The sequence below is a fragment of the Typopeltis vanoorti genome, chromosome 18, assembly GCF_054136105.1.
Source record: "Typopeltis vanoorti isolate ZY-2024b chromosome 18, IOZ_Tvanoo_1.0, whole genome shotgun sequence".
NCBI classification, from domain to species: Eukaryota; Metazoa; Arthropoda; class Arachnida; order Uropygi; family Thelyphonidae; genus Typopeltis; species Typopeltis vanoorti.
The window spans coordinates 89,663,748-89,684,290 of NC_143566.1; the positions used below are offsets into that span (position 1 = coordinate 89,663,748).

Consider the following 20,543-nt stretch of genomic DNA (forward strand, 5'->3'; position numbering starts at 1 on the left):
TAGAAAAGTGAAACTTTACCTGCACAGTCTGACGACCTTCGCTGCAGCCCCTCGGAAAGTCTGACGAATGCTCCACCCTCCGGCTGGACAATAATTTCATTCAGGGGTGTGGTGTGCGATTTCCACCCGAACTCTTTCGTACACAGCACCACGGAAATCTCTGCCACACCGATGCCTGTGGCTGTGCCCTTTAGAATGCGACACCTACCCGCCTTCAAAGACTACCACACATACTGCTCACGTGATGCACCAGACAGTGGCTTTTTGTAGGCTGGTCTCGCTACCAGTTCCCGGTTAGCTATCCGCCACAATCGCAGGCCACAGTAGACCTCAAATTAAAGGACAAGCTAAAGATGGAATTGCCCACGTAAAACACGATAACTCATGTCTTCGGAAGGAGGGTCGACCTCTTTCTATGTGCAGAAATCTTCATTAGTTGATTTCAGATAAAATTGTAATCAACACTCGTGTTATCCCTTCTCAGAAATGATGAAATGGGGGGGAGATGGGGGGAGATGATCATAGCAAAAATCTTTAGCAAACAGCATTTATCGCCATCGTAGTAGACTGAGCGCAGCATGTAATATGCGATAAAACTAGTGATGCAAAACAGTGGTTTCTTAATTAATCTAACTATGCTATTCTGCAGAGCTAAGAATTTCAAGGAACTTTCAGACAACTCTGCGACTGGACGTTTGGAATTTGCGCAGAGTTAATAGCTGATCGACAGTAAAGTAGCACCTGAACGAAAGAAATAGCTTTCATGCTTAGAAGTATCGAAGCGATACTTCCAGTTTATATAAGCCAAAAATGAGTGGAAGTTGTATCGATCTTATGGAGAGAAATCTGTTGTGGAGATGAGATCTCGCTCATCTTCACAAATGGATTCATATATAAGATTTATCCAACGTCTGAAGAGAGAGAAAAACAAAGAAACAAAACATTTCTTGCTTCGAAGACTTCAGTGGATTGAGAACGTGTTGAAAGTTTATACGAATGCGCCGCACGGAGACTGCTTGTTGAACAATTTCAATGTGTGTTGGTTTGGTGGTCCTTAAAGTACCTTTCTTCAAGAGAACAAAATAATAAGGAGAAAAACAACTAAGTTGATATTTCATTAACTCGGTTTACGCAAGCAAGGGTAACAGTTTTTTTTATAACATTTTTTTTATCAGTAAGAGAAAACATTTGATAAACTAATAATGTTGAACACACACGATTTACGTTGTATTTTGATGACTAGTAAAAAATCAAAATTGCATTAATAAAGAAATGCATTCGATGATATAAAGAGAGCCTTTGTTTGCCGAGCTCTGTTATAAACAATGGAAATTGAAACAGAAACAAAATTCTGTTGAATCGTTTTCATTCAAACATCTTTTAAAATGAGTAACACTTTTTTTTAATGCAGTATTTACGTAAATTCGTCACACCGTTTTTACAATAGAACATTTTTCTTGTTCAAATATTTTAATAACGTTTCTTTATTTAACTCTCGGGATATTCATCATAAGTTAAGCCTTTGTCAGGTGTAAACGAAAATCATTTAAAACTCATTCGGCAATGAAGTTATATTGTTTCTCACTAATTATACTGTTTCTCACCAATTTCTTTCCGAATTACCGTCTAGCTGTCACTACTATATCCTCACATATTTGAATCAAGGTAGTTTCAAATATGTGAGGGAATAACTAAAAAATTACTGACGGAGATGTCCTCGTAAATGACATCTCCGTCAGTAATTACGATGTCCTTCGAATGAAAGCCCTTGGTCCGAATCCGTCTAGGACGTGAAGTTCTTTTATAAGGATTTTTCAACTGAAGATGGAAGGAATTTTCTCCTGGAAACAATTAAACCAGCAGGAGAACAGACGTGGTTAACAGAAATAGTCCGATAGTAATTCTAAGCAACCACCCCAAAATAATGGATGCAATCAACCGACTGTCACTTGTCATTCGGGTGTTCCCGAATTCCATTTAGTCTAAAGTTGTATCTTTTAGCTGCTGTATAGACTCCTTTTCACTACGATCATTAGAAACCGGTGGATTCAATTAATACGACGCTATTTCTAGTCGAAACACATCTTGGCACGCAACACTCCTTGCATAGAATTATTATTCATTAAAGGTTCTTTTGTTTCTTTGAAGCAGTGCTTTACCAACTTTCCCTGAGGCCTCTCTCTTAGGAGCATTTTCATCGTGTCCTTCTTTTTCCATTGAATCATTTTATAACTGATTACCATAATTTTTTCTCAAGTATTTTTAAATAATACTAATCATAAGTAATTATTTAAATACATTTAATCTCAAACTGCATTAATAAATTAAATGCATTACACTACTGAATAATATGATACTATTGCTTATACGCATAATTTAAAAATAACAGTTTGGAACTTGATTTTCTGTGCAAATTTTCTCAAACTGCAGTCTTCTTTACTGCTAATACGAATAATTAGACTGTAAAATGGTAATCGCCAGTAAAATTACGATTGAAACATTGAATGTAACATTGCCGGTTTATACTGCAAAACTTGAAATATCCGTCTGTATGACTTTAAAGGTATCGGAGTCAGAGTATGGCACACAACTACCGCCATCTGGTGATGCTAAATTTAACACTCGCATTCTTGTCTTAAATAAGGTGAGTTCTACGGTCGATACTGACCTCTAAGATGTCGGATAAAGAATCTGAGTTACTCTAAGATCGGGGGAAGGCCTACTTGGCTGTCGATTAACTTGAGGGATAGCTGAAGAATAATAATGGCTTATAAAAATTTTCTTTGGAACTAGAAATGAAGCTGTAACGGTCTTTCTTTTCGGTGTGTTGAGGCTTGAGGTCTTTCTTTTTACTATTTGCATTTGATTAATTTGAATCCGAAATATTAGAAAGCTCCTTGCAAACGCAAATAAAATTAAACATACAACCTGAAATTATATCTAGGCTAACAGCATTCGATAGAGTAAACTCTGGTAAAACCGAATAATCAACTATTGAATTTTTTTAATACTTTGAATAATCTTTATCATGTGTGTGTGAATATATATAGACTTTAAGTGAAGGTATAATCATCAATATCTCAAAAACCAGTTCTTAAAAGCATGCAAAATTTAGCTTACTCTACAGCAATTGCTATATACGGAAGTCAAGCACAAGTCGTCAGAAAAAAAAAAAAAAAAAAAAAAATATATATATATATATATATATATCGAAATGACGTTTCTTAGAGATGCATGACATCTTGAAGAATACGAAATATAACAACAACAAAAAAAAAAAACCCGAACAACATCGTTTACCTGAATTAAACTGATTCAACAATAATTCTCATCAAAACAATCAGTCAATTTTTTTTTTTTTTGAATGACAATTACGGTTGGTGATTTTATCAAAATGTTAATGGCACCGACCGAAGTGGTAGGATCTGACCTAGGATTAATTGAAAGGGATACTGGTCGAAAACTACCGACAACCGTTTTCCCTAGTGAGTCCAAGCTACTTGAAGTCTGTGGTGAGAGCATCGAGGGTTACGGAGTTTAGTGTAGGCATGCGAGAGAGTTTGCGTATCTCTAACAGAAATCTCCAAGTGTAAGGGGTGACAATGAGATACCGGGAAATCCGCCTCGCACATTGTAATCCGGTTCAGAATCTTCTGTGTAAGAGGGAAAATTTTCAGGTAGGTCGTGTTTCATGTTTCCAGCAAGAGGGTATCGACCCACTCGGGGCCAGGCGTGGCTGGTGCAAACCCGGGATCTAATCACACATTCACACAGCGAAGGGCTGTTTTCCTCTATCAGATGTTTGGACAAGCTAACGCAGGCCGACACCGCTTCTAAACGGCGAGCTAATCGGGAGATAAAAGCCCGTCTGGGTGGGAGGGAGAGATTCACAGCAAGGTCTTCGCTGCCGGCTACCTGAAGATGCTATCTGGAAAACAGAGCGCTCAGTGTGAGTGTGTGTGTGTGTGTGTGATGTGGGCCAGGCGCGCGTGGGGGGAGAAGAAGACGGTGACCCATCGCAAGTTACTTTATCGCCTGCAGATTCTTATCCCGCTACTGCGTGCACTAAACGCACAGCGTCGTGGGAACAAAGGATCCCTTGAGGCTGCCATAATCATAAGGCCCGCTTAGAGCAGGCTTAATATATAGCGAGCAGTCAGGTGGGTTGAAATTCGCGGTTTAAGTGCTGCCCAACAAAAGGGCTTCTGTCGTCCAGTAGCATTTCCTGATACGAGAAGAACTGTCTTAGCGCGTGCGGTTTTATTTACACTGCTCATTTTGTACGGTGTTGCGCAAGGATCGGGTTCAGAGAACGAATCTAATCTGGTTCAGTCCCAATTGGAGTTTTTATTTCTCGACCCAAAATTAAGATTTCGAGGTCAGAGCGCATTTAAAAGGACGGTTTACCCTACGAAAGCCACCCTGAGGGTAACAGGACTCGATTGTCTGTCAGAAGGAAAACGAAACAATAATCCTTGTTTGTGTTGTGTTGCCCTAAGGCAGTCAATGAATCGTCGTTCTCCATCCACTTGAATCCATCGATGGATTCTCTCGCCGAGAGGTTTCGTTCTGTTCCAGGCGCAGCCAATCCTTGCTTCCCTCGGTATTGCTCCAACGAGCTAAGATTTACTTACGTCACGCCAAAAAAGTAGGAAAGAAATCGACATTTATTTCTAAGAACTCCGTTAATAACATAAAGTTCCTCAGAAGCATTATAAAACTTTTTCAGTAGTTTTTCCAGTCTTTTCCTTCCTTAATAAGTTCAATTACACGAATATCCTTCCCCTCCCTGGGGAGATTTGTTCCGTAAGTGGCAACCCATTGTTTCCTTTGTCTCAAAAGACAAAACACTCCAATTATAAAGGGATGAGTCTCTTCCCTGAGTTCCTTTCTGCTGGCGTTTTGTTCATACCTTCCTTCTGTTAATGTCAGCTTGTCTTTTTGTGCTTTTAATACTCTGGTTGAAGGATGTTTGGGCTTTCTTGTTTTATTTGAATTTTCCTGCTTGGCCTCTTTGCTTATTCTTACCGTTTTGTGTGCATTAAACAGATTACATGAGTGTTTGGTGACCTTTAGTTCCTTTTAAAGTACTGTCTACATGAATTTAACCGTAACAATATGTTCGGTCAATTAACGGCACCACTGTCAACTTCGAAATGAACGGAAATGGATGTTCAAAAGATCTTTAAAACATGCCGATGTATATATTTTGTTATATAGTATGTGAGGTCTTTTATTATATTTATTTGTGCCTTCTCAATCGCTCAGTGATGCCTCTGTCAGCTTAGGGTATCCTCCGCAACGCTGGATCTGAAGAACAGAAACTGGTAATTTTAGAGCCTGCTTCATTGCACATCTTCCATCTGCCCACACATAATGGAAGCTACCTTCATTTTTCGTCTCTTCACCATCCCACCATGCTAATCACAAACTATACAACAACAATTTCTAGCCTTTTTTTTTTTTCAGCCTATTTCTAAAGTTAATCGATGTTTGGCATGGATAACTATTTTTCCCCGTGAAAAAGATATCGGGTTTTAGCCCGTCAACACATAAAAAAAGTCAACCATAGAACTCGCACTATTACATACACAGGGCTGGTAACTCACCTGCTAACATCTTCCTGTAGCGGAAGATGTTAGCAGGTGAGTCGTTGCACCAATCATGTGGAACTGCTGTTGATTTATAGGGACATAACATTAAAAAAATGGGAAGGAATCTTGGCGATTAAGGTTTTGCACAATTTGTCGAGCCTTGTAATAGTTAGTATTATGAACACGAGAAGGTCGCAATTGCATGTCATATTCTCCGCATATTTTACAAAGCACGTCGATATTCAACTTCGTGAATATCGGCCAAAAGAGTGCTGCCTGCTCCATGGGGATTAAAAAAAAACTGTTATTAGTTTTATATTTTTGTATTTAGAAAACCGGTAACCATTATTCAGACAGCGCTGTGAGCAGTTATATGCATGTCTTTATGAAAGTCGTTTTTTTTTTATATTTTTCTTATGAAGTTGATGCTTAAACACAGTCGTTTCCGCTTTTGTATCTGCTGTTTTTGACAGTGCAATCCAGCGTTCCAGAGTTCAATGAACGACAGAGAAAGTGAACGTGAGAAATGGATTTTTTTTTTTAAATTAAATCAATGAAAAACGGATGAGAGATGGAAATCGGGGTAGAATGGAAATATCATCAAACCACTTGTCAGTTATTCTGTATGATCGTGTTCGTAGTTCAGAGCAAATCTTGGGTGGTGCTCATCGCTCACTTAGAACGTCTTTCGGCATAAACGGCGAATTGCTAACGGGGTGGTCTCCGCTTCAGGAAACAGCAAGCATCGAGTAAGATGCCTTTTCCTGTCTAGGGTTACGTGAGCACCTGTGAACTGTCGTCGATCTCCCGGGAGCAGCTTGCTTGTCATGTACCGTCACTGGTATTGACGAACCTCGGAGCTGAGGTGAGGTTCGGGATGATTGTGTGCCTGTGTGTATGTGAATGAGAGAGAGAGAGAGAGAGGCATGGCTGCAAGCCACAAATGACGGAAAGACCCTTACCTGCTCGTGTCTCTTCAAGTAGCTGAGCCTTGGAAAGGCTTTATCACAGAACTGGCAACCGTAGGGAGTGTTCTCTGTTACACCAATGGTGTACGAGAGATCAACGTCGGGATCGGACGATGTCGGGAAACAAGTCGGGGACAGAGAGAGCGAGTGGTCATCTGGTGTGTCGGATGACCTCAACGAGGTCGGGGTCCCGATGCCACCATTAGATCCTGAAATAAAAAGAAAACCCTTTAACAAGATAAAAGTATAAACTCTACCGTAAGGTTACAATATTTTTTTTTAAACCACAATGCTTTAACTTTATATGACTAAAAGCAACAAATGCTTGTTTCACCACATTACATTCCCGATGTTCATCCCGTCAAAATACTAAAGGAGCATGCGATCATTTCCATTGCCAGGTTCTCTTTCCATCGTGGCGTTACTAAGCTAACCGAAAGTTAAGCAGAGTTCTCCGAGGCGAGGCTTTTAGATTGCGTACAGCTCATTTAAGTTCTGTGCTACTGAAAGTCAAGGAAGTAATATTGCTTAAGGTGAACATTTGAGACACGTAGTTAACTGTCCGTACTGAGCTTATCCGAGGGTGAGTTGCATACCCTTCCCCCAATAAGAATCAGAGCCATCGAAGTGATTGCTCCCCCATCAATGCCAAAGGGGCCTCTGATAGGAAAATTAAAACAAACGACTCGGCAGGAGAATGGATGGGAGATAGTGTAGGGCAAACTAATTTGGACCAAGAAGTAAGATGGGATGGGGGGGGGGGAAGGCCATAATCTCAATCAGAAATCTCGGCATGGCAATAACCAAGTTTGAAACTCGTTTATGCTAACCGATTGCTCGAAGCCTTTCTCTATGGGGAGGTGCTGGAGGACGTGTCAGAGGTCAGTCGACCCGCTTGGGGTGGCTACCTTCGGTCGATTGGTTACCAGAACCTTCTCGTTGCGCGATTAAATATTAGACACCCCGAGGCAATGGGGTGGCCGAGGAAATCGGGCAGAATTTCTCACGATCGCCACAAGATGATAGAATGAGACAAAAAAAAAAGCAATCAGAATGAAATACTCTGTCTTCGGTTGTCACTGGACTCGCCGATTGATTGCGGGCTTTCAAGGAAGTAATTTGGTCCTGATAAATCTGACAGGACGCTAATGATTTAGCACAAGTCGAGTGGCCGTGTGGTCTCTCTAATGAGACGTGTCGGTTGTGGTAAAGCTGATAGGTGTCGGTCTGTGGCTGGCCTGACATTAATTCAATGCCCGTTAATAGGTTTTAATCGGCAGCGTTTATATCGAAATAAATGGAGCTTGCTATCACTAACTGCCTCCCCAACAACTCCCTCTCGGTTCACCTCTACTGAGAACGGCAACACAAATCGATCCCCCTGTTGACTTTAATGACAAATAAAGGTTAACATCTTTGGGTCAGCCCGGGCCCATTGTTGGTTCTTTCCCACCGACTTTAAAGTGCAGTTTGGCGTGTAAGACGTAATCTGCCTTTGTTCGTCTACAGGGAAGGGCTAATGTGCGTTTCTTTACTGTTTTTTTCTTTCTTTTTCTTGGAGATGGTTATTACTAGCTCTCACGGACTGGTTATGTAGTGGTCTCTCTCAGCGAAGAGTAGCTTCGGTTTCAACTGTTGATATAAGAAAGGAATTCTCGTTAAGGGGTGCATTTCCTTAACTAATAGGAGATAATTGACCCTTCCATAAACCTTAAGTACTCCTCAATACTGAGATTACCCAATGAACATCAACGACTACCCGTATTTATCTGTTGAGTGCAAGTGTGTCTGCGTATTCCAATACTGATTTGCAAAACGGATCTAGAATCGCACTAAACCTTTTTTGTTTATTAGAGTTAAACTCACTGGCTTACATTAGTGTTATAACGAATCCGGAAACTCTGCCCTAAAGCCCGAGCGTGGAACTTTTTCAAACCATTTCATGCCTCCAATAAGCTGAATGGTACTCTCACACTGGACGATGAAAACTGAGCATTCAGGGATGTTCGTAGTGAACATTGTCGGCCTAATTGGCTGCCTGGTTAGCATCTTTGCTTTTTAATCTACAAGTCTGGTTCGAATTCCACTATGGCATGGATGTTTAGATATCTTTAGACAAAAAATTAACACGCTGGATCTCGAGAGGAACTTCTAACAGTTAGTATACCCACGTACTAATGTGCTGTAGATGGATACGTAGTTTGGATCTCGTTTAGGACTCGAAAAGGATGTCTAAGGGTTTATCCAGTGATGGCAGGGTTTTTCTTCCATCACTGGATAAACCCTTAGACATCCTTTTTCTTCCCTCAAAACAAACTCTGAAAATACACCAGTTGACAGACATAGAGGACTATACATATAAAACTAACCGAACACAGTCATCCCGATCTGTTAGAAGGTCCTTTCATCGTATTAAAAGCTTATCGTTGGACTAAGAAGTGTAGTATTGGCCAAGTAAAAGAACAGCGAAGTAGATTTTTAAAAAATGTTTATATTAGCTGAACGAAAACATTCAGTTTCTACGAATGACAGTCTCTAGAGTCTCAAGAATCGTGCAGAGATATTCAGTTCAAATTCGAGTAAGAAATGGATGTTTGTAAAAGCCTGCTCGGAAGAGTTTGTTAAACTTGTCTTTAGCAGGCTTTTATGACCTTCTTTTATAATAAAAGAAAAAAAAAAAAAAAAAAAAACAGAAATTTTCTGTTCAGAGATCTACTTTAGGACCATTCTGGTGACAGGTTGCACTGAAAGAAGTGCATTCAAATTTTGACTTCAGTAAATCAGAGTTACATAGAGGACGATGTTTCAACATTTAGCAATCGCCCTCGCCAAGGTGTCTACAAAATCAAAAGAATCTTAATGGTGTATCTAAATGAGCCTGGCACATGGAATGAATACTAATCGATGCTTACTTCAAGGCACAGTTTAGTTGCTTGGCCAAGAAAATTTTTACACCGGTAATTATGTTTTTGTTTCTTTTTCCATGACAATAATAAATGGTTGGTCTTGTTGTATTGGAACTCATCACATCGAAGTGTCGCGACGACTTTAAAACTCTTGTCTGCCATTTTGAAGGAAATCTGGACCATTTGTCATCCACGCCTCTATAGCTTAAAAATGTCAAGCGTTCGTTTGGGTTCTTAATTCCTGGAATTAACGAGGGATCGAGAATTTTCCAAGTTCAAAAAGGTAAACAATGAGTACAAGTGTCAAAGGGGCGATCTCCACGGCTCCTGGTTGAAGTTTGCAAAAGTTCAGATTTTAATATCTGAGCTTTTAAATAAAAAATAAAATATCAGAAAAATACAAAAAAAAATCTGATTTTAACATAAAATTGAATTCTGTTTACATTTTAAAATAAAAATTTCCACTTACATTTAATGTTAAAATGTTATTATTAAAATTAATAATCAAGTCGTTATTTAGATTATAAAAAAACGTTCATTATCGAAATATTTAAGAGATTGTGATTATCAATGGGCTCATAATAAATTATGGCAAACGGGAAATTGCTCCCATCAGATAAACAGCAACCATCACTTCGATATATTTGAATTTCGCATATACTTAAAAAAGAATGCAAACGTTCTGTACGAAGTAAGAACTTACTTTTTAACTGTGTGTTCTCTTCTGCCTGTTTAGCTGTTCAGTGGGATGAAAAACCTGAGTTTTCGGGAGGGGAAAACCCTTCCACCCTTGCATGAGACTAGCTAATCACCTTCAGATGAAAGTATGAAGACTCTTTTCATTCTTGAGGATTCAAATCCAGATATTTTGGAACTAAATACAATTGTCATTATCGATTCAGCCATAACTCTCACAGAACACTATTATGTAGACGACTTCGTTAATTTGAGATTCATGGATGCTAATCCGTCACTATTTCGAGGGATCCATCTTCTTTTCCTTTAGTATTCGCTATCGGCTCCTTTACTGTTGAGTGGGATTTGTCACTGTAAACTGGCATTGCCCAGTCAAGTTTTATGTTTCGAATACAAAACACTCCTCGTCAGTACACTTCAATTGGTAAACCCGGACGTTTACACCCACGGTATAAAACTGACGTATATCTCTAGGGCATAGAGTAAATAATACTATTGAAATATTAAATAACACGCCCAAGTTAACATGTACTCCTAGCTCAAAGTATTTAATTAGCAGAACCTTTTGGTAGGGTGCGCTACAGTAAACAAATTACAATAGTAGCAGTTATGGGGCTTTCCCACTGCTCTGCTCTTACCCTATGCATTGGGGAGTAGGGGACTTTTATAACGATATTAGATTGCATGTGAACCTGTGCTCGGAGAAAAGTATTCGGAATTCATTCATTACAAAACATACAACTGCATCGCTTCTGAATAGCTGCATTCGTTTTAAATACACCTTATCCAGCAGAGCAGAAAATTTTGTATTTTTTTACTGACATAAAAGGCATCACTGCACAACCGCGTGTAGTTAGTGAAGCCATCATGTTCACGTACATAATGCAGCAGAAACAACTGATTAGCCATGATAGTAAAAGATTCATGTTTGCAGTTGCTTGCGCATTGAGCAGTGAAATCAATGAGAGAAAATAATTAAATGAATATATATTATTACTGATATATAATCGTACTTGCATTGGAATTACTCGGTATATTTGCACTTTGTAATCTGAGGAAAAAGTCGAAAAAATATGAAAATTAGCACTACACGATTTCAAGAAAACTCTGCTCTGCATATTTGGCTGCTGATGAGAAAAACTTCAATACGACATATGCTCAATAACTTCTTAATTTTTTTTTATTGAGCATATGTTGATCTTGAAAGAAACAACTCTTCTTGCAATATTCCGAAAATATTTCTGCTTACTCAATACATGCGTGTTCAGTGATTTCTCTTGGTTTGCTGGAACCCGGATTGAAATCTCGTCTAAAACGCAATGACTCTTTATAATGGTTGTTTAACAGAAGATCGCTGAGTCTCTCTCATATGGGGTTAGCGAAGAATTTCTTCCGGGATCAATGATTTAAAAAAAATACAAAAAAAAAACCCGATTTCGTTCGTGCATGCGTACATCAAATTTAATTTGAAAATATTTATAACTAGCTTTCATGTTACTTATAGATAGGATTTTTACTTGTGGGAGTTGGCGGTTTTGATCTGTATAGTTTGCTTCTTGTTATGTGAAGCTCGTTTTTCGGAGATGATTTATGTGGGTGTTCCAGTTCATCTCCGTATTAAGCTAGAGAATATGAAGGATCCTATTCTATACGCTGTGTGAGAGGTGTGTCGTGTATATGGGAAGGTGAATAGAGCATTTTAAAATACTGTGTGTTAATGGGTTGGGTCTATGGGTTTCTGAATACTATTATCCTCATCTTATCTAACTCAGCTCGGGTGTACCGAGTTTATTGTTAGCCATCTGGTGACCAGATTAAGATCGTGTTACATGCTTGCGTAGGCAGTACTTACATGGTTATGAATAGGCATCATGACTGGGTCGTCTGCATACCGGAATATCTTTCTCGTTAGCTAGCGAAAGTTGCTGTTCATGGCACGCATATAAATGGTGAGAAGAGTGGAATGAGAGGGAGAAAGAGAACCACTCCGTTGGGGGAAAAACTCCCTTAACACGCACCCTTGGTTGAGAGTTTTTGTCCGCTTACTCATTTCATACACAGTCACAGAATAAATGTGACAAGATTATGTTTCAAGTGCAAAAAAGGACCTGTGGGAAATCTGTGATATGCCCCTCAGAGGACACAGACAAGCATTTCGAGATACTCTTAACATTTTATTTATAAAAAGGATCTCATGCTGTCGTCTGTCCAGTGGTCTAGCAGTCATTTTGAGAATACAGTGATTTTAGTTTTGCAGGCTAAACTGGTGTATTTTCTGTTATATCTTCGGAAGTCATAATTAACCGTAGAGACGATAATGTTCCTCTAATTGGGTACTGTGTTAAGTAGATAACAGCATACCACTTGCACATATGTTGAAAAAGTACTAAAAACAAACAATCGCCAATATTAAAAACCCACTTTCGATTATTATTATTTTTTAAAATGACATTTTTGTATATACTGTAAAAATGGTTTGTGAGATTGAGCATAATTAAGCCTACTTAGTTTGCCAATAATAAAACTCTTTGGTCTATTAGTATTTATTATACTAACTCAAGTTACTCTTCATCCATTTCGACGCTTTCATTTTTTGTGATATTTTTCCTGTAACGGGCTATGGCCACTGATTTTTAAAGAATCATCGTTTAACTTGGTTATGCTACACACACACACACACACACACACACACACACACACACACACACACACACACACACACACATGAAATGAATCTTCAAAAAGAGAGACGGAATATAAAAACGTAAAGTTTATTTCTGTTTAAGGGCAATTCTGTTTCAAGCAGTGATTTCGGAGAATCAGCAGTCATTCCACCTAAAATGGAAAGGGGTGGGGGAATTCATCACAAAAGATAACCGTTATTGAGAAATAATTTAAATACAGCAGACATGCAGTTTATACGGAGATTGTGAAAGGAAATGCAGTTAATTATAGTTACGAACAATGACAGTTATAATTCGTCTTTCACCCCTAATTTTTGTGTAACCATCGTCTTTAGCGTGTGTTTATAATAGTACGTCGAGTAAGGATTGTTAAGAGACTCCCTGAGCCCAGCAAGGAATGAAAACGGACACTTACTGTTCATAGCAGAAAGCAATCTCATTATCCATCGGAGTCGCCACACTTCGAGCTCCTCAAGTGATGCTGACCAGCCACCGTGGTGTACTGGAGTGGCGGAGTTGGTCACGCACTGCCGACCGCAAGTAGGAAACTGGTTGATTATTGGCTGGGGGTAGCCGAAAGGGGGGGGGATGAATTGAGGCGTGGAGCTGCCGGTTCCGAACAGGACCGCGTACCTCAGGTGCGAGGTATGCACGTGGCTGGATGTTGGGTTAGTTGTTGCGGCTGGGGGTGACGGCCTTCCGTACTTAACCGGGAGCTGCCGCCTGCTTGCACGACCACCGCATCGCTGTAACAAGAGCCGCAGCAGGTGGCTGCTAACTGTTCCCTTCGTCGTGGGCACGCGGAGGGCATCCGTGACCCTGGCGGAAATGAAGCCGTCAACATCGATGTGCAGATAGCAATGACGGTAATTTGGAGAATTTTGTGGCCCTCTCGGCGTCCGCATGAGTCACCACAAGCCTGCGGCAAATTTACTTCGAAGTCTCCTTCGGAGATTAGGGGGAGGAAAGATAAGGGAATTCTCCACTTGAAGGCGCAGAGCTCAAAATACGCCAGAGGTAAAGTGTCACGAAATATCGTGCACTAAACAGGTCCTTTCCGCACAACGAACTTGTCCCAATAATTTCCACAATTCCCTGAATTAGAATATCGTCATTTGTGCAATCGACTTCTCCACGCAAACTCATTTAAAGTCAGATCATGCATGCACTGAAATATTATGGGGATCAAATGATATCGAATTCCATTACCTCGTGTCATGTTAGCGAAATAATTTTGATTTTTACAAAAGGATCATCCATGTTTTTACAAATAAACGTTTCTAATATTCACCAAATGAAGCCAGCACTGTTCTTTATACGCTCAGACTCAGACAGCTCACGTATTCTTACATTAACGCAAGACGAAGATGGTAACTTAAATGTGCAGGGGTGCATTGTATCTTGAAGCAGCTGATACGTATCTAAATTGGTCTTTCTGTTACTGGAATGTACAAAAGAAAAGGCGGTGCAATGTTTCTCGACCTAGAGGAAGGAAAAGCATGCAAAGATCAAGTGGATGTATAGAGGGAACCCGAGGAGACACGCCCTCTACAACTGCATCCCATCAACCTCATTCCAGGAGTTGTTCCTATCACGTGGATGAGTGTAGGTCGAAATGTTGTTGCCGCAGTTAACGCACGTGGATGGGGTAACTCTGTTCTCATAGCATAGAATGCAAGTGCTGTTACCATGGAAACGAAGCAAGAGATGGAAAGTGAGATGTCGTTGCTAAGTTTTGTGTCCATTTCATACGAAATGTTTTCAGTCATCCGCGAACTATCGAACAGTTGGGAGCATTTCGAAAGCGATACTTTTGTAGAAAGTATTTGGTTTGGCATCGGTGATTACAACGGAATCCAAAGGAAAATATTTCTTTAAATAAGGAAGGAACTATTATAAAGCTTTCTTTATACTATGGTAACACTTTAAGAAAAACAAAATGAAGTTTTGTCTCAAAGGCGCAATCAGCAAGCATCACTCTTGATGGCGGAGAGGACAGGGTCTGAGGGACTTAGATTGCACGGCCGCAATGCGTGCCAGTGATATGAGTAATTAGACAGCGCTTGCCTGCTCGCGGGGAGACATCCACATAAATCAAAGAAAGACAGGGAAACCAAAGGTGGCAATTTTACTGTCCAAAGAACTGTCCACTTTGACATTTCGTGCATCCGGTAGGCCCAACAATTTCGTCGGACGGTCAGAAAATTGATTGCCGTAAAGCATCTTTCCAACAGTAGGATGTCACATCAGAGTCGGAGTACCGACTGAAGCGGGAAAATGACAGCCCTCCGGGTTCAGACGCTTAATTGGTCGAAAACATAGGATGCATATTATATTAAGGAACATCGTCTAGATCTTGTAAACAGCACACAATATCTTGCAAAGTCTTCGCTTGTGACCATGAAAAGTGTCAGAGGAGTGAAGTGCTTGCTAGACCAAAAGAGCCACACCTCGGAGTCGGGTAAATATCAATCAGCACCCGCGCCTATCACCCCGTTTATCAGATACCTCGTTATTGGGAATTTATTGGGAGTCACCAGTGAGTGATAGCGCGGCCGAGGTGGCTCGCACCGGACATAAGTTACTCATCCTTCCGACCCTTCAGGCACGTGCTTTTTGATGAACGACTACGTCGCCAAACGTGAGAAGATTCTCCCATGACGCACCTGGATCCGAAGGGGCTTTCTTTTAACCCTGCTGGGCCGAACCTGCTCACCATCAGTGGCACGTCTCCGAAGGGCTGTTGATTATCTGCCGACCATCGGTAGCCTCGGTGTAAACGGAGGCTCCCTTCATTATTTGTCCCGCGTCATTTGTTTTCTCTGAAGGCTGCTGTCAATAGAGGGTTGTTCGTCATCGCGCGCTGTCATTGCTCATTGGTCATTATCTCCGTGTCGCCTGCGAAGAGCTTTCATTATCGGTAGCTGCCCATTTATCGGCGCCTTCGGAATACCTGCGGTTGCTTAACCTGACCGCTAGAGGGTGATGTATAGTTCGTCCCTTTCTTTTTTCGGACCACCTGCAGACCTGCGCATGAGTAACTCCACAGTCGTGAAATCGTTTTCCACGTGGTTTATTCTTGTTGCGATATTGACGCCCTCTCCTTTTATTAAGGGCCTAATTGCTACTTATCGAAAATTTGGGAGTGGGGAGGGAATTAAAATTAAACCCTGTTTATTGCATCTGTTTCATGATGTCGCTGACCACACACACACACACGCGCGCACTCACAATGCAGTGAAAAGGTGCCCCAAAGAGGATTCACAGACGCGTGCGTGTATTTCCTAGGTTTTCTAATTGGGGATGACAGCGTGACGGAGACAACTCTGTTTCACGTGACCGTACAGTGTTGACAAATGCTGATCGTGATTAATCTTTCCTTTCGTACGACGGTGACAGCCACATTGCGAACACGGGCTGGTTTGGGAACTGAAGCAGACCTGGCGTGAGTGTTGAAAAATTCGCTGAACACACACACACACACACACACACACACACACACACACACACACACACACACAGAGAGAGAGAGAGAGAGAGAGAGAATATAAATATATAGACTTATAGGAGCACATCTTAGCAAATCTTTCATATTAGAAAGATATCAAGTCTATGACATGATATCTTTTTCGTATGAAAAATTCTGGGTTCGAATCACTTCTTGAAAGTAAGGAATCTTTATAATAAGTAGATTTCTTCAAGAAGTTACCCAATTTCATGAAGAAGTGGCAAGATTTTATCTCCAAGAAAGTGGATATTCCACTCGCAGAGAAAAAATATGTTTGAAGAAACACAAGCAACAATTTTGACAACATGGGGGAGACAATACAGCTATGCGTGTCTGAGATAATTCAAAAGATCTCGCACAAAATTCAATTCGAATTTAATGATGAGGATTGATGCTGTGCATACTTCGATTTCGTTGTCCATAAAAAAAAAAAATAAAATAAAATAAAAATGAAAAGATGATTGTAAAATTTAAAAGCCTAAGCCAATAAGAGGCAAATGGCTAGATGGTCCAAGAACATAAGATGTAAAATAATTGCTAGAGATATTAACGATGATTTCAAACGTGGTCACTTGACTGCAAATATGGAACACCCAATGTATGCAACTAAGAAATATTATGAGGATAAACACTACATAAATGCAAATAAAGAACAGTAAACTCGTCATGGGGGGGGGGGGGGGGGAATGACACTCAGTACATTAGGCGGAAAAGAAGGCGTCCAAAACCAGGAAAAAGAATGAATTACCCAACTCATTAATTAATGGGTTTTGATGGATAATGATAATAGTGGTAACTGTGAGGTTATTTCCGATGAATGTATGGCTTGGCAATTTTTTTTTTTTTTTTTTGCTTACCAATAAGGAGCCTGTTTTAAAAGTTTTACATTTAGCATAAGTATACGAGATAAATTGGACCATACGGAGTCTGATATTAATATAACTTGGATTATAATGTAGATATCTTAGTCTTTACAGAACTATAGATTAAAGAGACTGAATCTGATCTATAACAGTGGAGATATAGCTGCTGAACATGGACTGGCAACAAGAAATCAGACAGGAAACCGTCTTATTCGATTCTGCTAAGAACAGGAACTAATAATCATAAACACGTGGTTTTAAGCTACCATCCCGGAGGCTATATACTTGGCGATCACCCCAGGATAATACTTCAAATATAGTCGGAAACCAAATTGCTTGCTTGCTAATTAATCAACGATTTCAAAGTTCCCTAAAGAGTACAAAAAGCTATCCTAGTGCCGTATTACTTCTGATCATAATCTACTGGTGACAGAGTTAAAAATTAGACTGAAAGTTATATTTAAGAAACATCAACAAAAAAAAAGAATTGATCTAGTAAAGTTTAAAAAAAAACAGAAATAAGAAAAAAAAATGAGTCAAGATCTGAATCAAGAGATAGCACTTATGAATAATGCTGATGTCATGAGGATTGATGAATCAAGGGAAAAATTAAAATCTGTCTTCATAGAGAAATGTACCAATACCTTGTGTCCTGATAGAGCAGTAAAAAAAGAAAGATTGGATAACTGACGAAATTCTTTCTCTCATGGATCAACGCAGATCACATAAACATCATGGTCCAACAAAATATAAAAAGGTTCAGAAAATTATTAAAGACAAGATCGAAGAAGCAAAAGAAATTTAGATGATGAAAAATGTAAAGAAATAGAATTTCTACAGGAAAAGTACAAGTTTTAATTTACACAAAATGCTGAAAGAGACCTCAGGTATATATAAAACAACAAGAACTATGTATCCTTCGAAACAAAAAGAAAGAAATAATATCCGAAAAGAATGATAAAATACAAGAATGAATGAAATATGTAGAAGAACTCTTTACTGCTAACAGACCAGAAAGAACCCAGAAAATACTTATGAACAGATGGAATGTCCATGCATTCCAAGATCAGAGGTAGAATGTGCACTGAACTCAGCTAAAAAAATGGTAAAGCCTTAGGCCCTGATAGAATACCAGCAGAAATAGTAAAGTTATTACAGGGCGATACCATTACTATATTAGTAAAGCTATTTATTAAGATCTACGATACAGGCATAATCCCTCAAGACTGGTTACAGTCGACCTACATCATGCTACCTAAAAAAGCAAATGGCAAAACTTGTAATGACTATTGAATGATCAGCCTAATGAGTCATGTTCTGAAAATGTTTCTGAAAATAATTCAAGAAATAATATACAGAAAATATAAAGATACCATTAGTGATACCTAATTCGGCTTTAGAAGCGGTTTGGGAACGAGAGGGGCTCTTTTCTGTTCTCAAATCTTATTCCAAAAATGTAATGACTAAAACAAGGAAGTATTCATTTGCTTCATCGACTTCGAGAAAGCATTTGATAAAGTTAAACACATTAAAATTATGGAATTATTAAAAAGAATTGGATTAGATGGTAAAGACATCAGGATCATCAAAAACTCAAGTTCATGACATTATTACAGACTCCATTAACATTTAAAGAGGAGTAAGGCAAGGATGTGTGCTGTCGCCTCTCCTTTTTAACATATACTCAGAAGCCACATTTCAAAAAATCTTAAAAGGAAGAGAGGAAGGGATTAATGTAAATGGTGAAATCATCAGTAACATCCGATATGCTAATGACACAGCTCTCCTGGCTGACACTATTCAGGATCTTCAAAATATTCTCGAACTAGTGAACGAAGAGAGTGAAAAAATTAGATTAAGAATAAATATCACCAAAACTAAATTCATGGTCATAAGCAAAAAACCAGTTCTTAATTCATCACTTTCTTTAAACAGGAAACAAATAGAAAGAGTGACAAAATTTAAATATCTTGGATGCTGGTTAAATGAAGAATGCAATCCAGAAATGGAAATAAAAATTAGATTTGAAATGGCAAGAAAAAGTTTTCTTCTGATGAAATCAACACTGTGTAACTGCAATTTAAATTTAGAGCTTAGTGTACGCATGGTTAAATGCTATGTATGGTCTGTACTGCTGTACGGTGCAGAAACTTGGATTTTGAAGACAACATCGATAAAAATAACCTGTGAGCCTTTGAAATGTGGTTATACAGACTCATATTAAAAATTGCATGCACAGCAAAAACGTCCAGTCAAGAAGTACTGGAACAAAAGGGAAGATAAATGGAAGAAGAGGACAACAAGAAGAAAAATGTGGCTGGCAGACATCAGACAGTGGACTGGCATGAGCTCTGAGGGACTGTTCAGTGTGGCTGAGGAACACTCAAAATTTGCCAAGGTGGTCCTCCGACCTCCGATAGGAGATGGAACTCAAAGAAGAAGACTAGTACAATAATGAAAACAGGCGAGAATGGCAATATTTACCTAGATAATTACAATTGCTACCGGCCATTTATAGATGTCACTCTTAGTTGTCTTACGACTTAGCCGAAAAAACAGTGTTTGGTATGACATCGATTATAATAATGTTATTTTAATTGATAACAAACACTGATTTGAGGCAGGTGTTATTCTCTGGATTACATTGAATTATCAGTCATGGATGGTCTTCGACAATACGTAAATATTCCAAAGCGATAATTCATTTGCTATGAAAGATCTCCGGATCATGGAATTGTGAGAACGCAGAGTACAAATGAATTCAGGCGACAGTGTTAAATCAGCCAACCCAGATCACTTTCACTTAGCTGTAAAAACCAATTTGCAATCATCATCATCCAAAGACGCTAAAGATAATAGTGCCCAATACCCTCGAATTAAATATAGAGTATTGAAAGATCAACTAAGTACTATTTCCTGGGAACAGATAAGATGTGAAAACATTGATAATACTGCGATATAACACTCGCCTGTACTTCTTCAAAGAAACCAAAGCAGATCAATGAAGCTATGGAAAACTCAATACATAATAAACTACATAAAGCTGAGGAACAAAGTGTCCCTCAGCTTTATGTAGTTTATTATCCCAACATTTATAATCCCTTTATTTATTTATTATCCCAACATTTATAATCCCTTTATTTATAATCCCGAAATATCTGAACAAGATGAGATTTGTTCTTTAGATAACTCTTGTGGTCTTTCTAACATCTTATAGTACACCGTCCATCCTTTGCAACTGGACGTCAATTTCCTCCCTGGCCATTCGATATATATCATGCTGAATGAATTTTTTTCTTCAGATTTTTCCACAAATGTTAGAGT

The 20,543-nt window shown here is 39.2% G+C and overlaps 1 protein-coding gene across 1 annotated transcript in view; it reads right to left on the reverse strand.

The window, feature by feature from the left end:
* LOC150096923 (zinc finger protein 423-like) overlaps positions 1-20,543 on the reverse strand; it is a 144,841-nt gene that overhangs the window by 17,151 nt on the left and 107,147 nt on the right. The window contains exon 5 of the mRNA XM_090408095.1: positions 6,557-6,771. Coding sequence (XP_090264221.1) covers positions 6,557-6,771 — 215 coding nt within the window. The remainder of the gene's footprint in view (positions 1-6,556; positions 6,772-20,543) is intronic.